This window comes from Nylanderia fulva, unplaced genomic scaffold (assembly GCF_048542155.1).
Source record: "Nylanderia fulva isolate GAGA-0341 unplaced genomic scaffold, ASM4854215v1 Scaffold69, whole genome shotgun sequence".
In the NCBI taxonomy this organism is placed as follows: Eukaryota; Metazoa; Arthropoda; class Insecta; order Hymenoptera; family Formicidae; genus Nylanderia; species Nylanderia fulva.
Window position 1 is genome coordinate 628511 of NW_028190797.1, and position 20970 is coordinate 649480.

Genomic DNA, 20970 nt, shown 5'->3' on the forward strand with positions numbered 1-20970 from the left:
TCCGTGTAGTAAATTGAATGCGGCCCTCCGAAAAGGCCTTGTCAAAAATGGTCTCGGAATCTTTGTCATTGTATCGCACCATATCGCAGTGCCTGCGCCTGGAATCTCTATTTTTTTCAATTTGAGTCCGCTCGTGCCCTCGATGTATTCGTTACACTCCGCATCGTCCTCCTGCGATCTCGCGAGTGCCTCGTAATCCAGCGGTGTTTTCACTTCCTCTATGCGCGATAGCGTGTCCGCCACCACGTTCTCTTCTCCTCTCACGTGTCGTACGTCCGTCGTAAACTGCCCGACAAAATCTAGATGCCGAAATTGTCGCGGCGTGCATTTTTCGGGCTTTCTATGAAATGCATACGTGAGAGGTTTGTGGTCCGTGTAAATTGCAAAGGTCCGTGCCTCGACCATGTGGCGGAAATATTTGATGGCTAAATAAATCGCCAAAAGCTCCCGATCGAATGCGCTGTATTTCGCTTCCGTCGGGCTTAATTTTTTTGAGAAGAAGCCCAGTGGTTCCCATTCTTCTTCCGCTCGCTGCTGTAGTACGGCTCCCACGCTGCTGTCCGATGCGTCCGTGAATAGGGCGAGCTCCGCGTTCACCTTCGGGTGCGCTATCAGGGTAGCTTGCATCAAGCTACTTTTTGCGTCCTTGAACGCCTGTCTCGCTGCCGACAGTCCACTTAATGAGCGTCTTTCCTTTAGTCTCGCCATGCAGTAACTCGTTTAACGGCGCCTGAATTTCCGCGGCTTTTGGCAGACATCTCCGGTAGAAATTAATCATGCCCAGATATCGCCTCAGTTCTTTCGCCCGTCTTCGGCTCCTCGAACTCCTCGATCGCCCGTACGCGCGCCGGCAATGGTCGCGTGCCGTGTCCGCTCACTTCATATCCAAGGAATTCGACTTCCGCTTGTCCGAACACGCACTTTCCCGGATTAATCACGACGCCATAGGTTTGTAAACGCTCGAACAATATTTTAAGGTGTTCGCTATGCTCTTCGGCCGTCGTTGACGCGATCAAAATGTCGTCAATGTACGCGTAACAAAAGTCGAGTCCGCGCAAGACCTCGTCGATGAACCGCTGGAAAGTCTGCGCAGCGTTTCTCAATTCGAACGACATAAACGGGAACTCGAACATGCCGAACGGCGTAGTGATCGCGGTCTTCGGAATATCACTTTCCGCCACCGGTATCTGGTGGTACGCGCGCACCAGGTCGATCGTCGAGAACACCCGTTTGTCTCTCAATTCCATCGCGAAATCCTGAATGTGCCGGACCGAGTACCGATCCGGGATCGTCCGTGCATTTAACGAGCGATAGTCACCGCACGGTCGCCACTCTTCACCTTTCTTCGGCACCATATGTAGCGGAGACGCCCAACTACTCTTCGACGGTCTCACGATTCCGAGCTCCATCATTTTTTCAAACTCCTTTCGCGCCGCGGTCAATTTATCCGGCGCAAGTCTCCGCGGTCTGTACACTACCGGCGGCCCCGGGGTTGTCTCGATAAAATGTTTCGTGTTATGTCGCACCACTTTCGGGCGCCCGTCAGGTCGTACGATGTCCGGATAACACGCTAAGAGTTTGTGATACGGTGTCACTCCCGTCACCGTTCGTACGGTCGGCATTCCGCACTGTGCGCTACGTCCCCCGGCTACGAGTCCCGTTGCCTGATCGACTAGCCGACGATTCCGCAAGTCCACCAGGAGTCCGTAATAGGACAGAAAGTCCGCGCCGATAATCGGCCTCGACACATCCGCGAGTACGAATCGCCACGTAAAGTTCCGTCGTAATCCGAGATTCAACGTCAACGTCTCGGTTCCGTAGGTATGGATCACCGTTCCATTCGCTGCGGATAACTCGTACGTCGATTTCTGCCGCGGCCCACGCACCATCCTGCGAGGAAAAACGCATAGGTCTGCGCCTGTATCCACGAGGAAGTTAATTCGCGTGTCGCGGTCAGTCACGAACAGACGGCGCGAATCCTGGCCTTGATCACCGGCCGTCATCAGTGACGGGCCATCGCGTTTCCCTGCGGCTGTCCGGCACACGGGGGCTCACATCTTCGTGCATCCGGTCCAAATCTCTAATGGTAGTAACAAAGACCGTTTGACGCGTGACCACGGACGCGAGAGCGCGATCGCGAAACGCTCCCGCCCGCGACGACCACCGCCGCCGCTTCGGCGAGGTTCTCGCTCTCCTAACGCCTCGATGCATTTTCGCAAGCCGGTCATTTGTTCTGCGAACTCTTGCTGCATGGCCATACGCATCTGAGTCATTTGCACATTGATTCTCGCCTCCAATGCAGCTATTCCGTTTCCGTCGGCACCCGCGAACGCCGTCGGCCGAGCCGCTTCCGCGACGTGCACCGCGGGCGCTCTCGTTGCCTCCACGATCGCATCCGCCATATCCGCGAGCGTCACCAGCGTATCTCCCACGCGCGTTACGAGATGCGGCTGCAAATAAACCGGTAGTCGACTCAACCAAATGGTTCGCAGGACTTCATCCCCGACGACATTACCGGCGAGACCTCGAAGATGCCGCAAAATTTGTGTCGGTTTGCGGTCGCCTATCTCCTCATGCTCCAGGAGCCGTCGCGTCTTGTGCTCCTGCGATAAACTCAGTCTTTTTATGAGCTCGCATCTTAAAGTTTCGTACGCGCGTTCCGCTGGTGGGTTCATTATTATGTCGCGTACCTCCATCGCGTGTCGCGGACCGATCGCCGTAAGAACGTAACCGAACTTGGTCGCGTCCGTAGTAATTCCAGCGGCCTGGAAGCTCCGATCTATGATATTGAACCACAGTTCCGGATCCCCGGAAGTAAATTCCGGCATCCTCATGTCTACGCGATTTACCTCGGCGCCCGCCATGAACAGGCTAGGTCGTTCAACCGCTTGTTGCGTCCCTGGCACAGGCAGTGCATCTCATCTCGGCTGCTCAATTTGTATTAACGGAGGGGCAGCCCCATCGTCACGCGTCAACACCATACTGTCACTTTTTCAAAAATGCACTCTCCAAGATCCGTATCACGATTCGCGGCAATATCCACAGCACTTCGCGTCACCTTGATCACGTCGGGGTCACCACTTTGGGTGAGCGTGTAGCTTAGCTCGATAATTATTGTTCTGTCAATATCGCGAATCGGGAGAGGATCGTTAAGACGGAATAGTTATTAGGTGTTATAATTATATTGTCTTTCACTGCGTTTATTCGGATTATATCAAATACAGACTTTTACTCTTCACCGAGGAAAACCGTGTATCGCGAGCGCGAGTCAAAATCTATCTGCCCTTCGAGGCCGCGTATTGTCTTGCTTCTCTCGATTTTTCCACGACCTTATTTTTATTTTTAGGTGATTAGCCTATCTATTATTTTGAAGAACTTTCGCTTTTTATTCTGTTCGGAAATCACATTCTACCTTCGTCATGCTAGACGCTTATTTATTTATTTATTATTTTGTGTCACCGGTCGCGATATCCTTAACACTTGTCGCTTGTCATATATTTTTATTTCGTGTAAATTTTATTTTATATATATTTTAATATGCTTGTGGCATTTATCGCCACAGTACAATTAGAGCTTGTCTGTCCAGAAGAATCAGGACGTTTGTCCTTTGTATCGTTTGTCTGCTTGTCACCGTTCAATTTTTCCAACGAAAGCATTTTGGAATATGTACTATATCTGTATATGTAAGATGGTGAATGTTTAGTTGACTGATTTGTTGCCAGAAGGACGATAATTTTGGATCTTTGTCGAAAAATAAATAAATTCTTAGTTTAAATCGAATCTATTGTTTTAATGTGCTTTTTGGTGAATTTATTGTACCTTTGTCGCAAATAACTAATGGCTGTTTGTTCAATCGTATTTAATCTGATTTTTTAATCTAAAATATGAAAAGTAAAATTAAGTTTGATATCGCACAGTCTTTATATAGTGTGTAACAAATCATTATTGTATTGTGTAATCTTCGCGGCGTTTCATCAATTTTCGTAAAATAAACGTATCAAATATCGAACAAAAAATAAGATTATGCTTTTCATGTCAAAATTTTATGTTTTTGTTAGGTTTCACTCACAATTTATTTGAAAATGTCTGCATATTTTATATTAGCTATTAACATTATATTATATTGAGAAAGACTGCCGTGCAGTCGAAACGTATATATACAGGGTTTGTCCGGAAAGTAATGCGTCGCATTTTTTTAAAAAAGAATTTATTGATCGCATAGGTAAAACAACTTAAAATTGTTCGAAGTATGACCCTTCTGCGTCAATACATTTTTGCCAACCCGATTTCCATGCGTCATAAGATTTCTGGAACTCCTTGACTGGGATGCTGTTCAGGGAGGCCGTCGAAGTAGCTTGTACGTTGTCAACCGACTCGAGCTGTTGTCCTTTGAGCTCCCTTTTCAGCCGAGGAAATAAAAAAAAGAAATTGGGATTATCTGCACAGAGTTGCTTGAGTTCTTCACAAACTTCCACTCGGTGTTGCTTTTGCGCATCGGTCAACACTCTGGGCACAAGTTTTGCGCAAATCTTCCGCATGGCCAAGTCTTCCGATACAATCTCGTGAACAATCGTTTTCGGCAAGTTCAATAATTCCGACATTAAGCGAACATTCATTCGACGGTCTGAATTCAATAATTGGCGCACACGAGTCACATTGTCGTCCGTTCGCGATGTTGACGGGCGTCCTGCGCGGGCCTCGTCGGCGACCTCCTTCCGACCTTCTCTAAACATCTTGTGCCATCTGTTTGACTGCGATTTGGAAAGGCAATCGTCCCCGAAAACTTTCTTGAGCATTTCAAAAGTTTCCAGCGGCGTCTTGTCCAGCTTCACGCAAAACTTTATCGCATAGCGTTGCTCTATCGTTCTCTCCATCACAAGTTTGACGCGACCACTAAGCAGAGGTTCACAGAATAAGCCGTCCTAACCCTCCAAGCGCATGGAAACAATTGAGCGACCTACCGTTGGAAAGCTAAGGGTACCCCCCTTCCTCCCCAACCGGTCCCATCGCTCTGCGATGTATAGTCGCGTCACAAAAAAATGCGACGCATTACTTTCCGGACAAACCCTGTACATGTAATTTAAATTCAGTTTTATTTAAGTTTTATTAAGATTAATAAATGTTTTAATATTTTATTAATGTAACATTATAATTTGGTTTGCTCGTCAGTTGGCCTTTGTATCATATAGTATTCCTTCCTTTTTTATATTTAAATCTATTACTGTATTTAATACGAAACGCGAACATTTAAGTCGCCACGCTGCAGTACGAGTACGGAACGATATTTATGTATCTTCCCTTGAGTATGTTGTATGACCACGAACGTGTTGTAAAAAATGAAGAAACTTTTTCGTTGTATGGCGAGAAGTTGTCTTTTTCGTGTGTCACTTGTTTCAAAAGTTAATATCATGGTTCTAATGACAGAACGTGAAAAACATAACTCAATTAAAGATAAAAAACAATTAATATAGTTAACTTACAATGATGTTAAAACGTCGGAATATAGAAAAAACACGTTTCGTCTAGGGCTTCTTTTGTTATCTGACGGAGTGATGAATAATATGTCAAATAAGTGTCGAGAATAAAACATAAATATAAATTAATTTAAAGGTCTTCGATAAAAATAAATGATAAATAATGTGTGTCAAATAAATATCGAGAATAAAACATAAATATAAATTAATTTAAAGGTCTTCAATAAAAATAAGTAGTTGTTATTCTTATTTAAAGCACTGTAACAAACCTATTCTTATGTTTTCATCAATTCGTCGATAATATCAAAATATGCACCGTCAAGTAGTTCTGTGTCATTTATCATATTGATGCCATTTTCTTGTTCTTTTATGTGCATCATTTCAGACACGAGTCTTTTGTGGTAGTTTTTTTTCCTGTCTAAAATTTCGACATTATTCCAGTCAAATGTATAATGATAATTAAGAATGTGTTCCGAGACTATCGAATGCTTAGCGGAGTCTAGTTTGATATTATTCATATGCTCTCTAAATCTAGTGTTTAATTGTCTTTTTGTTTGTCCCACATATGAAGCGTCACAATCTTTACACCGAATTTTGTATATAACATTCTTATTGGCAAAGCGGTCAATTTTGTCCTTTGAGATTTATTAATCCAGTCTAATTTATTGAGGCAGCGATAACCCTTAAATTCCGATTTTTTAATAGAGGATGCAACTAATTCAGAGATGTTATTTATATATAGAATTACAAAGAAGTTATTTGTTTTATTTTCGTTGGTTTCATTATCAATTATTGTGTGTGATTTTTTATTAAAAATAGTTTTAATTTTGCGATTGATTGTCTCGAAAATCAAGTGTAGTGGGTATCCGTTGCTCAACAGAATATTAATAACAATATGTGTGTTCTTTTTGTGGAATTGAGAATGTGACAAAAGAACCGTTCTGTCAATCAGATTACACATAGTTCCAACTTTATGACACAAAGGATGGCTGGAGTAAAACGACAACATGCTACCTGAGAATGTCCCTCTTCTAAACCAATCAATGTAAATGTAATTGTTTATAATATTAATTGATAAGTCCAAGAAACTTATGCTTCTATTCACTTCATATTCTATTGTGAACTGTAATCTTGAGTGATGACTATTAAAATTATTTAAAATTTGTATGATTTCGTCTCTTGGTGCAGCTAAAATTATGTTATCAACATATCGATAGTAAAATCATATATTTGTGTTACAAGTATTGAGTATTGATACCTCTAGATCTTGCATCACCATATCGGCGATTATTAGTGATAATGGTGACCCCATGGGAGTCCCAAATGTCTGTTTGTATATTTTATTGTTAAAAATAAAAAATGTTGATGTTAAAATAAATTTGATCATTTTGATAAACTCGTTTTTTGGAATACTTGTGTGTGATGCAATATAATTCCATCTTTTATTGATACTCTCAAATGCAAGATCTAAAGGGACATTCGTGTATAAAGACAACATCGAGTGAGACAACTATATCGTTAGATTCTAATCTCTGGCTAGACAGTGTGCTACACAACTCATAACTGTTTTTGACATGGCTTTTTTCAACAGGTATGCTAATTGATAGTATTTTTTGTAGATAAATAGCTATTGAATATAAGGCAGTATTGACTGATGAAACTATGATTCTGAATGAGGTATTATTTTTGTGGATTTTTGTAAGGCCATATGCCTTAGGTAAGAGAGAATCACTAGACCTTAAACTGAAATATTCTTTTTTGGAAATGTATTCCTTCTTGAACCAGTCTCTTAGAAGAAAGTTGAGATCTCTTTCAATCTTTGATGAAGAATTTTTTGTGATGATAGAGTAAGTGTTGATATCATTAAGTAAATTTTCCATTTTTTCAATATAATAACATTTGCCCATGGCAATCGTGACATTGCCTTTATCAGCTCGTGTGAAGAGAACATTGGGATTGTGATGGCAAAATCTAGCTGTCAATTTTTGTAAATTATGTAGAGTGTCTTGTGTCCATGTTTCTTGTGAGCCATTATGTAGGAACCGATGAAATTGAGGTATGATTGATGTTTCTAATAGACCTAATATTAATAATGTTATTTCTTTTTGTGTGACCTTCCAGGTCTTTGATAAATTCATAAATCGCTGTTTTTTTATTATTATTTGTTGGGAGGCAAAAATTTCCTCCTAGCTGTAAGAGATTAGATACACATATGAGTATCTTAGTGTTTGTTAGATTAATAAACCATTTGTTGTTGGTATGGAGAAGGGGGTGAGGAGATTCTAATGAGAAGTTTTGGGCAAAATGAATGTGTTTATTATGTTGTCATTGGATGAAGATGTATGTTTTATATTAGTTTTATATTAGTGCGTTATTGTTTGTTGTGCATTGTTACTGATATTACAGTTGAAATTTATTGGTGTACTGTTATTAATGTATTCGGTTCTTTTTCGTTGCATTAACCAAAGAAACTTTTTTTTATGAGAAAAAAACAATTTACGTTCATAATTGTTAAATGAGATAAAATGATGTGTAATAGTTTTCATAATATAGACTGGAAGATTGTTATTTAGAAAACGTGAGATTTTACAAGTTTCAATTTTAGGAAATCAATCAGCTTATATACGAGTTAAAGATTTCTATTTTGAGTATGTTGACTTTAGATTTGTACAACAATCTGTCATTTTGACATGTGTTTTAGTTATCGATGACAAGCTAATCACAACTCAGGCTTTTATATTTTTTCTGGCTGGCTTTGAAACCTCATCAACGACTATGAGCTTTGCTATGTATGAATTGGCTGCTAATCCTAAGATTCAAGAAAAGTTGTACGACGAAATACAAATCACCTACAAGAAGCACGGTTGTTTCTCTTACGATACTACATCCGAAATGAATTATCTCAATTACATCGTTCGCGGTAAGTTTTCATTCGGTATGGAAATTTTGATGATTAAACAGTAAAATGTAAATATGTTTGCAAAATATATCGCACAAATCGCAAAAAATTTCCAGCGACAGTATTGAATTGTTTCAGTAACAGCTAGTATAAGATCAATAATCACTCAATTATTTCCAACTTGACCCACTAATCTATGTAAAATAATTTAAATTTTTACAAATTGTTATTAAAATTAAATTTAGATAAAATAAAAGTTACTTATCAATAATTTCTTATTTATTTCAATTGAGAATAATCACATAGTTTGTAATTGTTATAGTCCGAATGACTATAACTATATTATATTATATTATATTAATATAGTTTTAATAATAAATTAGTAAGTCGGCTATTATACAATCATTTGAGAAACGTTCTCACGCTCTCGCGAAGCGCTTATCGCGAAAAGACGCAAACGCGATGAAATATAAGCGTTACACCGAAAACCGCGGATCGCAAGCGAAGAATCAACCTGCTTCGCTTGCACCTAGATAAAAGCGTGTGAATAAAAATTAGCCAATGAAAGAGCTTCTCTACATCTTCCCCCAAAAGATGTAGAAAAGGGCAGGAGACCACCGCGAACGGAGAGCGAGGCGATGAAGGCAGTCGCTAACGAAAATCCAAAAAGTCAAGTCGCTAATTAGAACCTAACTAGGAGTCGAAGACAAGCCGCAGAATATAAACTATCACCTGTAATCTGACTATCGAGAGCGAGCATACTTAACTAACCACCCAGGTGGGATTATACAGAATTAAACCAACTCAAGAAATAAGGGAAATAAAAGATTTATTCAAATAAACAAGCGAAGTTAGTCAAAGTGGAGACGCCCGCCGGATCCTAGGATCCTCATCCTTCAGTCGACTGAGACCCCAAAATTTTCCGTGCCTTCTCGGAGGCACAACAGTAATACTGTTGCAATCTTCATGTAAATATTATATAAGATACAAACAAGAAAATAGAATAGAACACATGACTTAATATTTTACGATTATAAATCATTATATATAATCCTGTTTATATTAATAAAAAGATGTTGACAATTTTTAAGAAATGTCACACTTTTAGAATCACTTAAGAAGTATCCTGTGCAACACAAAAAATCTGCGAAGAATCATACAGAATTCCCGATTCGGATGTTGTTTTAGGAAAAGGCACAAAAGTTATCGTGCCCATTTATGCAATCCATTACGACCCGCTTTATTATAAAAATCCAAATGTATTTGATCCGGATCGATTCATTGGTGAAAGTAAAAAGCTTCATGATAATGACACATATCTACCTTTCGGCAATAGACCACGCATCTGTATTGGTAATTTATTTAAATATTTAATTATTGAACAACATTTACATAATGTTATCTTGCTCTGTGTACATTAAAATCTCTTACATATTGCGAAACATTAATATTATACTAGAAAAAATTATTTTATATATTATATACTTGCTTTATAATATATTATATATAATTATTATTAGTGTATACTTTTTGTTTAATATTTTATTTTTATTATAAACAGAAATAAAATTTGCCTCCAAACAAAAGTAAGTCTTGTTACTCTTATTGCAAATTATAAAATGGAGCTAAGTGAAAAGACTGATATTCCATTACAATTCGAACCGACTAGTATTACGTTGACAAGTAAATCTGGAATATGGTTAAAGATCTATCGCCGTTTACAAGAATAGAAGCATTTTTAATTTATGACGATCAGAATAATTCAATATTGGCTAAATCGCAATTTATATATATATATACATACAGAAATATTAATTAATTCGGTTTGAAATAAATAAATATATACATATGTGTGTGCGTTTTATTAAATTTTTGTAAAATATCCCCGATAAAAAAATCAATAAAAAAAATAAAAAACGATTATATCGTTTTTAATCGTAGTTATGAATCGGAAGTTAACTAAAGAATATCGTAAATGTACGATTGATTCTAACGTTTCTTTTCGTAAGTATCTTATTAATGTATTATCGTTTCTTTTCGCTAATGATCGTGAATATACGAAAACCCATCGTAACCCAGCAAACACCAAGTAACTATTGTATTATACATATAACTGTTAGCTAACACATACGTGTTATATTGCATTTACATTGTTGAGTGGGAAATTATAACTAACAGTTATATAATTGTTACTTGGTGTTTGCTGGATAAATTAATGATAAATGTTCTATCGTTTCCTTTCATAATTATCAAACATTTATCCTTAAAAGCACACATTCAGAAGATGTTTAACATTTAGCATGATTAACAATTATAGGTTTCTTTTCTTAATTGTACGTTTAAAAATTTAAAACTTTCTTTATCGTAAATATACAGTTGACTCCGATAAATTTTCAATAATTTTTTCTCGATAAATTCCAACAAAACAATAAAAAGCAATATATTACTCTACGAATTTTATCGTATTTTAACGACTGAATTCGATTTTAACAGAAAATGAAAGAAAACGATAAGAAACGATAACATTTTTTTCAAAATATAAAAAATGAAACAATAGGTTACGATAGGAAACGATAAAATTTTTTACAAATTCTATCGGTTCTTAATGTTTTCTATCGATTTTTTTTATCAGGGATGTCAAATTTTTGATAAACTTCATATATGCATCAGTGTACTAAAAAATTAAGATGTATAATTTGCAACATAAAATGTAAATTGTATTTATGTATAAAGTAATATACAGATTTATGTTTAAAGTCTGAAAAGCGGGAAATCAAAACATACGTGTATGTAAATAAATAAAATATATACTTATTATTTATAAAAACAGAATATATTAGATTTATAATTAATGGTATATAATAATGTTATTATTGTTTATAATATTTTCATATTTGCACATATATTTATTAAAGTAAATTCATTTTCTTAATGTAGCATTATTTAGTGTAATGTGTATTGCAACAGAGAATAGGTTGTTTTCGAGAGCATTACGAATTTTGGCCAACATATTATTAATTTTGGATAAGGTTTTTGTCTTTTCAACTAAATACATACTTATGTCGACTCCATGTTGTTCGGCAAGAGCTTTTATCTATAACACAAGTTGTTTCAAAATTTAATGTATACATATCACATTGAAAAACAGACTGTAAATATTTCAAATAATATAATATATTATATGATAAATAATAAAATAATAGTAATATAAAAATATAGAAATAATATTATTTTATCTTCAATGTATTTTACTAATAGTCTAATAATATCGAAGTATAATATTGTTATTTTACCTTTTCAATTTGATCATCCTCGGTATTCATAATAATAAGACGAAGAACATCAGTTCGGCTATTATAAAACATATATTATTTAAAATTGCTTTAAAAATTATTATTAAACATTTGTTATTATATCTATCTCTAAGCAGATAATTATCTACATAAATTAATATAAGCAAAACTTATTTATACATATAAATATTTTGCTTTATATGAGTATAATTATATCATGCATCAACACGTACATATCTTTCAGAAAGAGAAAGACAAAACGTATGAAAAAGAGTTACTTACTTTACAACAATCTTGTCGAATTTCTTAATAAAGAAATCAATAGTTGCATCTATATTTGACATATTTTGCAACATATTTGTAAAGAGATAATCATAAATATGATATTCTTCAAAATAGTTTATATGCCTTTCAACGATGTCTAAATTCTCCGAACAACCAAGAAATATGAGATATTTTAGTGTCTCATTTACTTTCATCTGCAGAAATTGATTCCAAATAGATTCATTTGCTTGCATCAGGCCAAAGCAAATAAATTGGTGGTCAAATGGAATTCTATAATACAAAATTAAAATTAAAATATTTAAGACTTTTAATAACATTAATACATAAAAATCATACTATATGGCTTTCAAATATTATATATATATATATATATATATAATAAAAAAATGTGCCAAAAATGAAAATTATTTACTATTATATAATCACTGATCTTTTTAACAAACAATTTGTTCGGCAAATTATTACGCGACATGCTTTTATATTAATAATTATATAGCATTAACTTTATTTATGAGCAGCATATTATACATTATGTAAGACAACAGTATTTATGCTTTGCATTATTTTGAACATACATGCTATCTTATTTTAATAAAGCAAAAATAAAATTCAAAAATATTTTTATATATTTTAAAATATTTTTATATATTTTAAAATATTTTTATATATAAATCTAATTGTTAATTGTTTTTATTGTAGACAGAGAATCGGCATTATCTAATCTAATTTAGTGACATTTGAGATGAAACCAAATTTGTTGAATTTATTTGTCATATTCATATTTCTTAGATAAAATAATAAAAGCTCACGTTTTTCTGATTGGACTTTCCATATATGCAAGTAATTGAGCGGTAGCTTTTGCTCGACATTTGTCAAGCATGTCTGGATATATGTTGTATAAACAAGCAGTGTTCATTAAATCTGACCTAATTTTAATAGTCGCAGGATCATCATCAGAATGCTTGTCAAAACCGATATGTTCAAATAGCTTATGCGTCAAGTTGAAGAAATATGGCTTAAAAACATTTTATAATAATCAAACAATGTAAAAATACAATAACTTAATTCAAGATAGCTTTTTTTCTAATAATTTTTCTACTAATTATTAAATATTTAATTTGCAAAAATAAATCACAAAATTATTATAATTTATGTATATATATATATATATATTATATATAATATATATACTATATATTTATTTATGTATATATATATAGTATATATATTAATATTTGAATTTAATTAATATTAATATTTTTCTTTTTTTCCTCTTTTTATTAATTTAGATAATTAATCAGTTTTAATATATATTTATAAATTGTGCAAAACATATCTTACTTTAAAGATCGCAGCTACACGGGGTATCCGCAAATAAGAATTTAATCTGTTAATGATTCGGAATACTGGATACCATGGGACGGGATCGATTTCTCGCGACAAATAATTTATAACTTCGAGAAAATTAATAAGATCAAACTGTTGGGTTGCTATCATATGATAAACGTCATCGATAATTTGCGCACGATTCAAAATTGGGATTTTGTCGTAATCGTCGGAATTAAGGAAAGCAATGATTCGTTTCCAATTGATTATATCATAATTTACGCGATAATAGCCTGTATTTAGAATAAAAAAACAATTAAAAATATGTAATGTATGTACATATAATAAAGATCAATATTTCAGAATTTGTTATCAAATTTCAAATAAATTTTTAAAATTTATTATAAATAAATATAAAAAATTTAATAAATTTAATAATTTTTTAAAATTTGTTATCAAATTTTGAATTAAATTTAAAAAATTTTTTAATTTGTACCTTATCTGATAACATAACGATACTTACCTGTCAACTGCTTATTCACAATAATCCAGTCATTAATGTTGACTCCTTCGATCGTTAAACTCTCGTCCTGAGGTTTTAACCAATGAGTAGCCAGAGTTGACGAAGAATTCGGATTACTTTGGGTAATATAATTCAATGGAATCCACCATGCGTCGTTTGTTTCAGTGTCATTAAGAGATGAAAATTTAACACTCTTTTGGGTCACTTTAATCTCACCTGTATCATAATTTCGATCGATTGTTACGACAGGATACGCTGCCTGTTTGAACCACGTGTCCATCACTTCTTTTATTTTAAAATCATTGTGCAGTACGTCTGATTCGTTGAGAGCATCTTGCAATGCTTTCCATAAATCGTCTGGTGTAGCACTACTATATTCGCTGAAAATTAATAATGCATATAATATAGATGTGTAAGTGTACTTGATAATGATAAGACTTTTGATAATTAAAAGCCTTTGCATTTTCTGTAATCTAATACATTTCTTTAAGAAAATTAATATATATAAATTTAATTTTTTTAATTTCTCAAAATTAATTTATTTAAAAAACTTTAGATTATATTATGTAAATTTTTTAAACAGAGGCATGTCTGTGATTAAATACACAAAATAAGTTTAATGTTTAAATAATCAAACATACACGCAAAATGTTTTAATGATCAAACATATATGCGATGAAATTCTCGACACTGTCTTACATCTATTAACTTGAATTATACTTTATTTAAAGGTAAATAATAATAAAAATTTTCAAAAAATTATATATATTTACTGTACTTGAAGATATTTTATCAAACCATTTCGAAACACATCTTCCCTCAAGAAATGCGATACCATTCGCAATAGAATAGCAGCTGAAAAAATAAAAAAACGTAATTTGTAAATATATTTTACAAATATATAAGCAATTACGCGATATAGAGAAAGATAATATTTATCTTAATATAATAATTCTAGAATCTATGATTATGTTTTTCGTTTAAGACAAACGTTTGAAAAAAAATAAATGTACATTAATATATTATAAGAATTGACTTGTGTGACATTTTTTAACAAATTAACTTTATAATTCCTTTTTTCTGTTTTTTGTTGTAAATAACATATTAAGATCTTTATAAAAGATATTATTATAGTTATTTTATATAACAATTATCACATTTCTTCAAATAGATATTTAAAAATGCCATTATATACATATATACATATAGTTAAATAAATATATTTAAAAAATATCTTGCATTTTGTATACGTGTTGCCAGAGTATGCATCGAAGACATCTAAGTGATTAGTAATGTTTATGTTGATCGGTTGGGAAGAGACAAAATTCTCAAACAAGTTTGGTTGTTCATATTCCACCACCAATAAGTCCATCAATCGCCACTCTTTAATAAACTGAGAAGAACAAGTTCATGAAAAGAATTAATACAATATATATTTTGATCGCGAAATCTGCTAATACCTTGTCCGTAATGTAGAACTTCAAATAGGTCGATATGCCTTCGCTTAACCAAAGATAATCCCACCAAGCCGGGCTGACTAGATTTCCAAACCATTGATGCGCCAATTCGTGAGTAATTGTCATGGTGTCAATTATCGAACGCGAATTCTCATTTTGAAGAAGTACGTCTTGCCTTAAATTTTTCAAATATTTTTATTACAAATACGCACGATTATATAATATAAAATATATTATGACATTGCGATATACATAAGTATAATTTTCGGCAGACATTTTACAATGCTCATATTTGTAAACATTGAAATAATCTGCATAAAAAAATAATCTTTATTTTCCTCTGCTTTTTCTCCTTTTTTTATCAAAAATGTTCTAACTGTCAAACAAATAATTGAGGCATTTATTTTATTTTAATAACTATAAGTCTTGTTTGAAAAATATAATAAAATTGTTTTTATTTTAGTTTTATAAACAGAGTTTAAATAATCTTGATAAGTTATACATAAAAATATATCTTTTTGATTTGACAATATATGTAATTATTCAATTATCTCCGTGGTTTTTTAAAAGATTATATATTATTAATTATTTTCTTTGGAGAGAAAAAAATATGTTTATGTATTACTTACACATAGACGATCATGCCCCAGTTTTCAGTCGCACGATTTGAATAATGAGGAATGGAAACGTGGTCCATTTTCGGCACATGAACGGTGCTATTGGTGAATCTTTGGAGTTCGCGCGTTGCTTTCTCAGCGATATCAAGGGGATATGCGGCGTAAGAAAGAAGATGCCTCGGACCCCATATTTTCATGGTACCATCTAAATTCGAAATGTACTCATAATCGGCGATCACAAATCCCAATAAATTGGTGGACATGACAGGTGTCGTCTCGAAGAATGTCCACAATTTTCCATCAACCGAATCGATCTCTGATAGTATGGACGGCATGTTCGACAACGCTGTGTAATTAGGATAATGTTTTATGGAAAATTTGAAGGTCGCTTTTATAGCAGGCTCGTCCCAGCATGGAAACGCTTTTCGTGCGGAGACTGGTTGGAAATGCGTTGCTGCCAACCATCTGTAAATTCATTAGTTTGCTTCAACGTATAAATAATCGGAGAGAGTGAGGGAGCAGATCGCTATATAATTCAAATTAATTTTTTAAAGGCAATTACGACAGTTAATTGTACTCTTCTATTAACATTTTTTATGTAATATATATTTACTTCTTTTATAATATATTAATAATATATAATTATAATAATATTACATTTATTTTATACAGACATGTTTTATATATTTATATTTTATAAAATATTACATTTATGTTATATCTCCTATTGATCTTATTTGTACATGTGTAAATCTTTTATTAATGATTACTTACACTTTATGACCTTCATTATCAGTATAGAAGCTTCGATAGAATCCACGATAAACAGTACTAATCACACCCGTAAATTTGAGATATAGCTGGTAAGTTCCAGGATTCAATCGCTCCTGGAATCGTATAGTCAAAATTTGCGTGTCACGATTATATTCATGCTGTTTTCGAACATAATTCGGTGCAGCATTTACATCGTTCTCTTTGCGAATCAGTGTTGTCAACGTTTCATCTATTGTCAGTTGTACGGTGTGCAATGCAATCGTGTTTGTCGGTTTGCATACCTTAATGCAGATGCTCTCTTCGCCATCGAAAGTAAAGTTACCTTCCAAGATATGTGGTATTAATTTTATATCGTAATGAACAGGCGTGACATATTTTGGTAGCCGATATCTATTTTCTATGTATTCTTCCACTACTGTATTATTCACTACTTCATTATTTTGAAGAAGAGCACTCTGGCCTGCGATAAGCAATAAAGCTATCGTTAACAGACCTTTGACGACCATAACGAGAGAATGTATGTAACACACGTGTAGGCTACTAAAAATAAGTATTATAATTCCGTTATTTGGGAGTCGAAAATATATATATATATATATATATATAAGATAGGAAAAGGACGAAGGAACACGAAAACAAGGATATCGAGTGGGGGAAAGCGCTGGTATGCGAATACCGAGAGCAGAGAGTCGAACTCAGACCGCGAATATCGACAGACTGATATCGATAATGAAAATTCGATTGTGAGAGACTGCATGTCTATCGTAATTCTGCGCATGTTATCTGTAATTATTCTCTAAAAAACAATTCTGACTTTTGACTACGTGCTATTTTTATTTTCAACGGCCAACAATAAATTATTTTTGTGCAAGTGATAAACGAAATATTTTTCAGATATTTCTTTTCCTAATGATTCCTACACACGTCTCTTTCATTAAGAAACTGAAGTAATCTTGTAAAGCAATTAATCTTTCAACATCTGATATTCGGAATCAGAATGTTTATATATGCATCCGCTTTATAAGATATTCTCTAAAAGAAATATGATCGTCTATGACGTTATTACAGTGTATAATAGGTCACAACTGCTGCTTTTTTAGTATGTGCCTTTTAACATGTTTCAGCATCTTTCGAGATAATCCTATATGAAAAAAGCTGAGAAGTGTGCGTTGGAGTCGATATGTATCGCGTATATTGTTGTCACTTTTCCACGTATGTATAATTGATGGTCGATTCCGAGCAATCGAGACCGCATTTATGATAATGACAGTTCGTATAATGTCAAAATAGTGAAAGAAATCGTATTTTTGAACATAAATTTGGGCTGCTGATTGTATTACGACAGTTCTGTTTTTTATTAAAAAATTCTTGTACTTCTGGGCATACCTAACATAATGATTCATACATTTGGTTCTAAAGGAAAAATTAATTGTTGCTTTAAATGATTAAAACTTACCTGTTGAATTGTATTTAAATAAATTAATTTTGCATAAATTATTCGGCCGGATTCGGCAACCGTCGGGCGCGCTCGGCTCCGAGCTGTATCACGCTGTACCGCGATAATTACACGCTGTTCTATCGGTAATACTGAAAAGAATTATGAGGCGCAAAGCGCCTGCTGCACTGCCCAGCTGATGTTCGCCGGGCGCAGCCTTCCGACGGCTAGTCGGGAACGATAGGGGGTGCTATTGTTACAAATTCAAACGGGTAGTCTGATGGTGTGAGTGGTATACACGGTATGAACACTGACTCTCCTATAGCACAGCCGGTAAACACTGTTGCTTTAATTACGTTTCTTTGGAGGATTTTTACTCGAGAAATTTTGAATTCTATATATGAAAAGTTCGGGTGAAGCCGTAACGAGGGAACGCTAATCAAATACATTATAATCACTGAATATTCAATATCAATAGAAATTCACTTATAACATACATTCAACACTGGTTGCATATACGTACTTACAAAAATTCTAATTGTAAGATATAAGCTGAAATGTTTTTGGTTTACATGTGTGACGTAGTATTTTAGTATTATTTTAAAATATTTCTTAAAGTTTACAAAGAATTACTTGTTTCCAATGCGGCTTAACCTGATGATATATTAACATATTACATAAAATGTTGTCATTTTATAAACCTATGACCTATATAATTATTTTATATGTATTTTTCTTTCTTGATAACGTCAAATAAAAAAGCATATTTTTATTATATTTTAATTATATATAAACAACAAAAGATATTACTTTTTCGAATATAATAACAAAATTAGGAACCTAATATGTTCAAAATAAATAATTTGAGAAAATAATAATAATTTTCGTCTGTTATAAGTTCGCTATTGTATATGCGTCGTGTGTTATGATTATAATTGTTTATCATTACATCGGTTTTTCTTAAAAACAAAAAATATACAATGTTTATTAATACATTGAGTAGGATAAAACAAGCAGCTAATATTTTAAAATCATATATCGTATATACTGCAATATATCATAAAAATTACAAAATGTTACATTGTAATACATCACATTATGATATTTGTGCAATATTTTATTAATATTACAATGTAATAAATATGACATTATGATATTTAAGAAATATTGCATTAATATTGCAGTGTAATATATCATATGGTAATATTTGTAAAATATTGTGGGAATATTTTAGAATCACATATTATACTGCAAAATACGTAAATATTACAAAATATTACATTGTGATATATATCACATTGATATTTGTGCAATATTGTATTAAGATTATATCTTAATTAAGAATAATAATATTTGTGAAATATTATAGTAACATTGTAGAATCATATATCACACTGCAATATACCATAAATATTACTGAGTAATATCTCAGTAATATTTCAGTAATATTTTGAATATTCCTGCAATATTGTAATATTATTTTTATATCATGTATTATATCATGTGCTGCAACAATAAAATAACTAAAAAGTCAAACAATTTTTTAAAATATAAAAATACCCTACTTGATATGAAATGCTCTATATACATTAATTAATATATAGACAAAATATACATTAATTATAATATAATTATATTAATTAATAATATATACATTAATTAATATATAGACGTATACCATACATATACATCTTTAGCATATATTAATTAATGTATAATAAATTTATTTTTATAATTTTCATTTAGTTTTATGATTGATGATGACACAATTGAATCCCAGTGGACCAACAACTCAATATAGTAATCGAACATGTTTAATTATTATATTACACATTTAATACATTAGCGTTATTATTTAACAAAAAATCCAATGTTGCTCAATTGTTGACTCTCTTTAATATGACAATTATTACATGTTACATTATATACAAAAATTTCATACATGTATATCGATATGTTTAGCTGGCTAGCCACATGTCATTTGAATATCGAGCCATGTAATATGTTTATAGATTTCTGTTGAAGCGTATTGCAGTAAAAAAATTAATCTATATACTTTGATTCATATTTTATTTTATTTACTAATGTGTTAGAATAACAATACGAAAACAGCGCTAAGTATTTTTTGTACTTAACATTATTCTTAATTTTATTTTTTAATTTAAATTAAAAATTTTTATTTAACTTTAAATTTTTTAATTTCCTACATTTAATTTTTTGTGCCTTATATCACCTTTTTTGAATATAGGTTTAAATGTATTTGAATTAAATAATTAATAAATGATTTAGAGGTAAATAATTTATTTTATTATATATACGTATTTATCTAAATATTTTATAAAAATATATAATAACTTTACAATGTATATACATTCTAGTTTAAATTAATTACATAATTATTCATGTTATTAAATTTATAGAGAAATAAATAAATATATATATTTTAGTGAATTTATTTTTTAATATACAGGGTGTTCGACAACAGGTGGGCCAAAATGTAAGGAGTGGTTCTACATGATAAAATAAGACAAAAATCAAGAATGACAAAATTGCGTCCGAGACTTTGTTTATTAATTATAAATATTTTAAACTTCGCATTAAGGGCGCCTGACGCACGGCAATTTTCCGATATTTGGCGTGCGTAAGGTACATCGGTAGAGTCGCCGTCAAAATACACTGTGACGCATAAGTATACAAAAACTTACATCGTAACAGTTGATGTATATTTTGCAAAGTGTAAAATATTTATAATTAATAAACGAAGTCTCGAACGCAATTTTGTCATACTTGATTTTTGTCTTATTTTATCATGTAGAATCACTCCTTACATTTTGGCCCACCTGTTACCGAACACCCTGTATATATGTATATTATAAACATTTTAAGA

General features: G+C 32.8%; 2 protein-coding genes and 1 long non-coding RNA gene across 3 annotated transcripts; 1 reads left to right on the forward strand and 2 right to left on the reverse strand.

Annotated features, from left to right (window-relative positions):
- Nucleotides 1-770: 770 nt before the first annotated feature.
- Nucleotides 771-3656, reverse strand: LOC146720461 (uncharacterized). The gene is made up of 3 exons (XM_085488405.1): nucleotides 3566-3656; nucleotides 2056-2899; nucleotides 771-1890 (listed from the first exon to the last, which is right to left on the reverse strand). The coding sequence occupies exons 1-3, from the start codon at nucleotides 3654-3656 to the stop codon at nucleotides 771-773; spliced, it is 2055 nt and encodes a 684-aa protein (XP_085344531.1).
- Nucleotides 3657-6337: 2681 nt separating this feature from the next.
- On the forward strand, nucleotides 6338-8548 carry LOC114936355 (uncharacterized). Its single transcript, XR_014926058.1, has 3 exons — nucleotides 6338-6519; nucleotides 7094-7321; nucleotides 8176-8548. It is a non-coding gene; the product is annotated as an uncharacterized LOC114936355 (long non-coding RNA).
- A 2616-nt stretch (nucleotides 8549-11164) lies between these two features.
- Nucleotides 11165-17587, reverse strand: LOC114936344 (aminopeptidase N-like). Its single transcript, XM_029309519.2, has 11 exons — nucleotides 16649-17587; nucleotides 15887-16339; nucleotides 15261-15432; nucleotides 15040-15193; nucleotides 14574-14655; nucleotides 13801-14180; nucleotides 13293-13570; nucleotides 12761-12966; nucleotides 11949-12221; nucleotides 11667-11724; nucleotides 11165-11467 (listed from the first exon to the last, which is right to left on the reverse strand). The coding sequence occupies exons 1-11, from the start codon at nucleotides 17152-17154 to the stop codon at nucleotides 11294-11296; spliced, it is 2736 nt and encodes a 911-aa protein (XP_029165352.2). The 5' UTR covers nucleotides 17155-17587; the 3' UTR covers nucleotides 11165-11293.
- Between the last annotated feature and the right edge of the window lie 3383 nt (nucleotides 17588-20970).

Coding starts and splice junctions, on each gene's coding strand:
- LOC114936344 (XM_029309519.2), bottom strand. CDS start 17,154: ATGGTCGTCAAAGGTCTGTTAACGATAGCTTTATTGCTTATCGCAGGC. Junction 14,181..14,573: donor ATAAAATATCTTCAAGTACA/GTAAATATATAT, acceptor ATTAATTTTCAG/CGAATATAGTAGTGCTACAC. Junction 12,222..12,760: donor GAAAGTCCAATCAGAAAAAC/GTGAGCTTTTAT, acceptor TTTGTATTATAG/AATTCCATTTGACCACCAAT.
- LOC146720461 (XM_085488405.1), bottom strand. CDS start 3,656: ATGCTTTCGTTGGAAAAATTGAACGGTGACAAGCAGACAAACGATACA. Junction 2,900..3,565: donor TGGACAGACAAGCTCTAATT/GTACTGTGGCGA, acceptor TGCCTGTGCCAG/GGACGCAACAAGCGGTTGAA. Junction 1,891..2,055: donor TGGACCGGATGCACGAAGAT/GTGAGCCCCCGT, acceptor TTTTCCTCGCAG/GATGGTGCGTGGGCCGCGGC.